Source organism: Echinops telfairi, unplaced genomic scaffold (genome assembly GCF_000313985.2).
Source record: "Echinops telfairi isolate 266 unplaced genomic scaffold, ASM31398v2 ScPeMD7_7458;HRSCAF=8496, whole genome shotgun sequence".
In the NCBI taxonomy this organism is placed as follows: domain Eukaryota; kingdom Metazoa; phylum Chordata; class Mammalia; order Afrosoricida; family Tenrecidae; genus Echinops; species Echinops telfairi.
The window spans coordinates 27,246,310-27,249,677 of NW_022111358.1; the positions used below are offsets into that span (position 1 = coordinate 27,246,310).

The 3,368-nt window shown below is 36.6% G+C and overlaps 1 protein-coding gene across 13 annotated transcripts in view; it reads left to right on the forward strand.

The window, feature by feature from the left end:
* Nucleotides 1-3,368, forward strand: part of CDK12 (cyclin dependent kinase 12) — a 58,726-nt gene that overhangs the window by 11,455 nt on the left and 43,903 nt on the right. For all 13 annotated transcript variants that reach the window (XM_045299715.1, XM_045299705.1, XM_045299708.1 and 10 more), the window contains exons 3-4: nt 394-570; nt 2,047-2,186. In XM_045299715.1, the coding sequence (XP_045155650.1) occupies nt 394-570; nt 2,047-2,186 (317 nt within the window). The remainder of the gene's footprint in view (nt 1-393; nt 571-2,046; nt 2,187-3,368) is intronic.

Here is a 3,368-nt window from a genome sequence, read left to right on the forward strand (position 1 = left end):
TCATTGATTTCCCCCCCCCCCCCCCCCCCCCATGTTCTCTCCATGTCTTTGGATAAGATATAAATGTTAAATGACTGAATTCCCATTCATTTAAGTCTTTGTAAAATTAGTGAATACATTTGATGAACTACATGAGTTGCAGTGTACTTTGTGACTTCTAGATTGTTTCCTTCATTTCATCTCAGTGAATATCCAAATAGAATCTTAGGGAGGAAATTTTACATTGTTATTGTTAATTTTAAAGACTATTAATAAATATAGCTGTGATAAATTTCATTTCCTCCTAAAATATTACAGGTTTTTTTCCCCTTAAAAGTAAAATATTTATAATCTTTTATTAACTAGGGATTATAACCTGTGAACAATTTCTTGTTTTTTTTCTCCATTGTTCAGTCCAAAAGAAATTCTACCTTCCAAACCTATGAAGAAAGAGAAGGAACAAAGGACTCGACACTCACTCATGGATCTCCCTCTTCCTCCTGAGCTCCCTGGTGGGGATCCATCTCCCCCAGACTCTCCAGAACCAAAGGCAATCACACCACCTCAGCAACCATATAAAAAGAGACCAAAGTGAGTATTTGGAGTTGCCTGTCCTTAATATATAGGGGTCACTATGAGTTGGAATCAATTCAGTGACCGTGAGGTTGGGTTTGATTTATCCTTAATTACATGGAGCTCTAGAGATATAGAAAGCTATGTGTGGGACTACTATCCACAAGCTCGTCAGTTTAAACTCTCTAACCACTCTGTTCTATAAAGATTTATAGTCTTACAAGCCCAAAGCGACTATATTCTATCCTATAAGTTTGCTATGATCTAAAATTGACTTGATGGTAGTGGGTTTGGTTTACCTTTAATTATAGTTTTCTTCCTTACATTTAGACCTAAACCTCACACTTTTGTTCACAGTCTACACCAAGAAGATCATAGGAATAAGGTGCTGTCATTTATTTTAGCTGATAAAAGCACCTATAGATGACCTGGCTATTTTTTAGAAAAGGACTAATTTCCAACATCCACTTGTCTCTTTTGAGTTCATAATGCTAGGAACATTAAAGAAAGATAACACCTTTTAGTCAGAGTGTGTCAACCTTGTACACATTAATGAATGAATAATAGATGTTTGCTTTTTTTTTTCTCTCTAAAGCACACAAATTGCTATGCTATAAAGGTACTGAGATCCAAGGTTGAGCAACCTTTCTTAATAATAAAATATGGAGCTACCACATAGTTAAAGCACATTTTCCTTGCAGATTTTATTTTAATGGTAACCCTATTATGTGGAGTTAATTTTAATAATAACTCAGTGATAAAGGATTGTTTTTCCATCGTATCATTGAAGAAACTAATACTTAAGAAGTTAACAGAAAAAAATAATTTATAAATTATCAAGGGTCATGAGAGAGGGAGGGTAGAGGAGAGAGGGAAGGAGGGAAAAAATGAGCTGACACCAAGGTTTCAAGTAGAAAGAAAATGTTTTGAAAATGATGATGGCAACAAATGTGCATGACACAATAGATAAGGATATATGTATGGATTGTGATAAGAGCTATAAGAGCCCCCAATAAGATAATTCCAAAAAAATTAAGAAAGTAAGCAACAAATCTTAGGTGTACTCCTTACTTGTGAACTCTCGTTATCCAACACTTCACATTTACAATTACATAATGCTGTTGTGATGGATATGTTTATAGTTTATGTATCTATTTGTCTGGGCCATGATTCTCAGTAGTTTGACAGTTATGTAATGATGAAATATGGTAGTTGTAGAATGAAGTGGTCATCCTTCATTTTCAAATTATGTCTCATTCAAAGACCTGATTTTTGGTGTCTTACCATGTCACCGAGTAGTGGATATATTTTATCGTAGGTCTTCCTGTGACTTAATCATTATGTAAACTGTCTTAGAACATTTAACTCCTTTTTGCCTTTTTAATAAAGAAATTTAGAAAATGCAGAAACCAGTGAAATTTATAACATACTTTTCTTTCAATAGATTTAATCTTTTAAAGTCGCCTTTTTGTTGTTTTTCTTTGTCTTTTTTAGAATTTGTTGTCCTCGTTATGGGGAAAGAAGACAAACAGAAAGTGACTGGGGGAAACGCTGTGTAGACAAGTTTCAAATCCTTGGGATTATTGGAGAGGGAACCTATGGCCAAGTGTATAAAGCCAAGGACAAAGACACAGGTAAATATTGCCCTGGGAGTGGTGGTCTAGAGTTAAAATCTCACCTTTCATGGGTTCAATTCCAGATCGATACACCTCATGCACAGTTACTACCCATCTGTTAGTGAAGGCTTGGATGTTGTTGTGGTGAATAGGTTTTAGCAGAGCCTCTAGACCAAGAGTGGGGAACCTTTTTCTGCCAAGGCCATTTGGATATTTGTAACATCTTTCATGGACCATGCTGGTCAAACATTGAACTAACTCACCCCTGTGTAATGAATGGAACTATTTCTCATTGATGATGCATGTAGTCTTAGCTGTATTAATGATTTCTCGGCCCTTAAATGGCCTTTGGGCCAGACGTTGCCAGCCCTGTTCTAGACAAAAACAAATTAGGAAGAAACACCTGGCAGTCTGCCATGAAACCCTATGGATCACAGTAGTGATTCCTAACCAGTAGTGAATCTGATTCATAACCAATCATGGAGATTGTGCAGGAGCTAGCAGCAATTTGTACTGTTGTACATGAAGTCATCAATCAAGGTCTGACTCTACAGCAGCCAACAATAATAAAGCCACAATTTTAGATGTCTAAAAGTTAATGAGCCTTAATGGCTGGCATAGTGGGTGGTTAAGTGACAACCTACTAACTGTGATCAGCAGTTCGATCCTACTAGCTGCTCCAAGGGAGAAAAATGAGACTGCTCCCATAAAGACTAATAATCTCAGGAGCAGCTCTACTTTGTCCTATCGGATCAGTGTGAGTAAAAATTGACTCAGTACCAGTGTGTTCTAGATTTTGCTCATGTCTTAAAGAAATCTGGTGCACTGTGGGTTAGGCATTGGGTTGCCTGTGATTTAAACCCACCATCTGCTCCACAGGAAAAAGATGAGGCTGTATTATCCCATAATGATTTACAGTTTCAGAGACCCATTATAGGGTCTCTTTGAGTTGGAATCAATTCCACTGCAGTGGTTTGGCATTTTGAGTTTAATGTCTTTTGAGAGAATCTGGTAAGTCAGTTAAAAGTCAAGGCAGAAGGGAGCCAGTTCAGAAGATTATGGCAACTGGTTTTTGGGATTCCAAAGAGGCAATATTGATGAGTTTTTTGAGGGCTGCAGGCTAATCACTGAAGCTTATTATGAAGAGGTTTTAAGAATATTGAAACTTTCATTGATAAAAGGCCAAAAGAATTTTTTTTT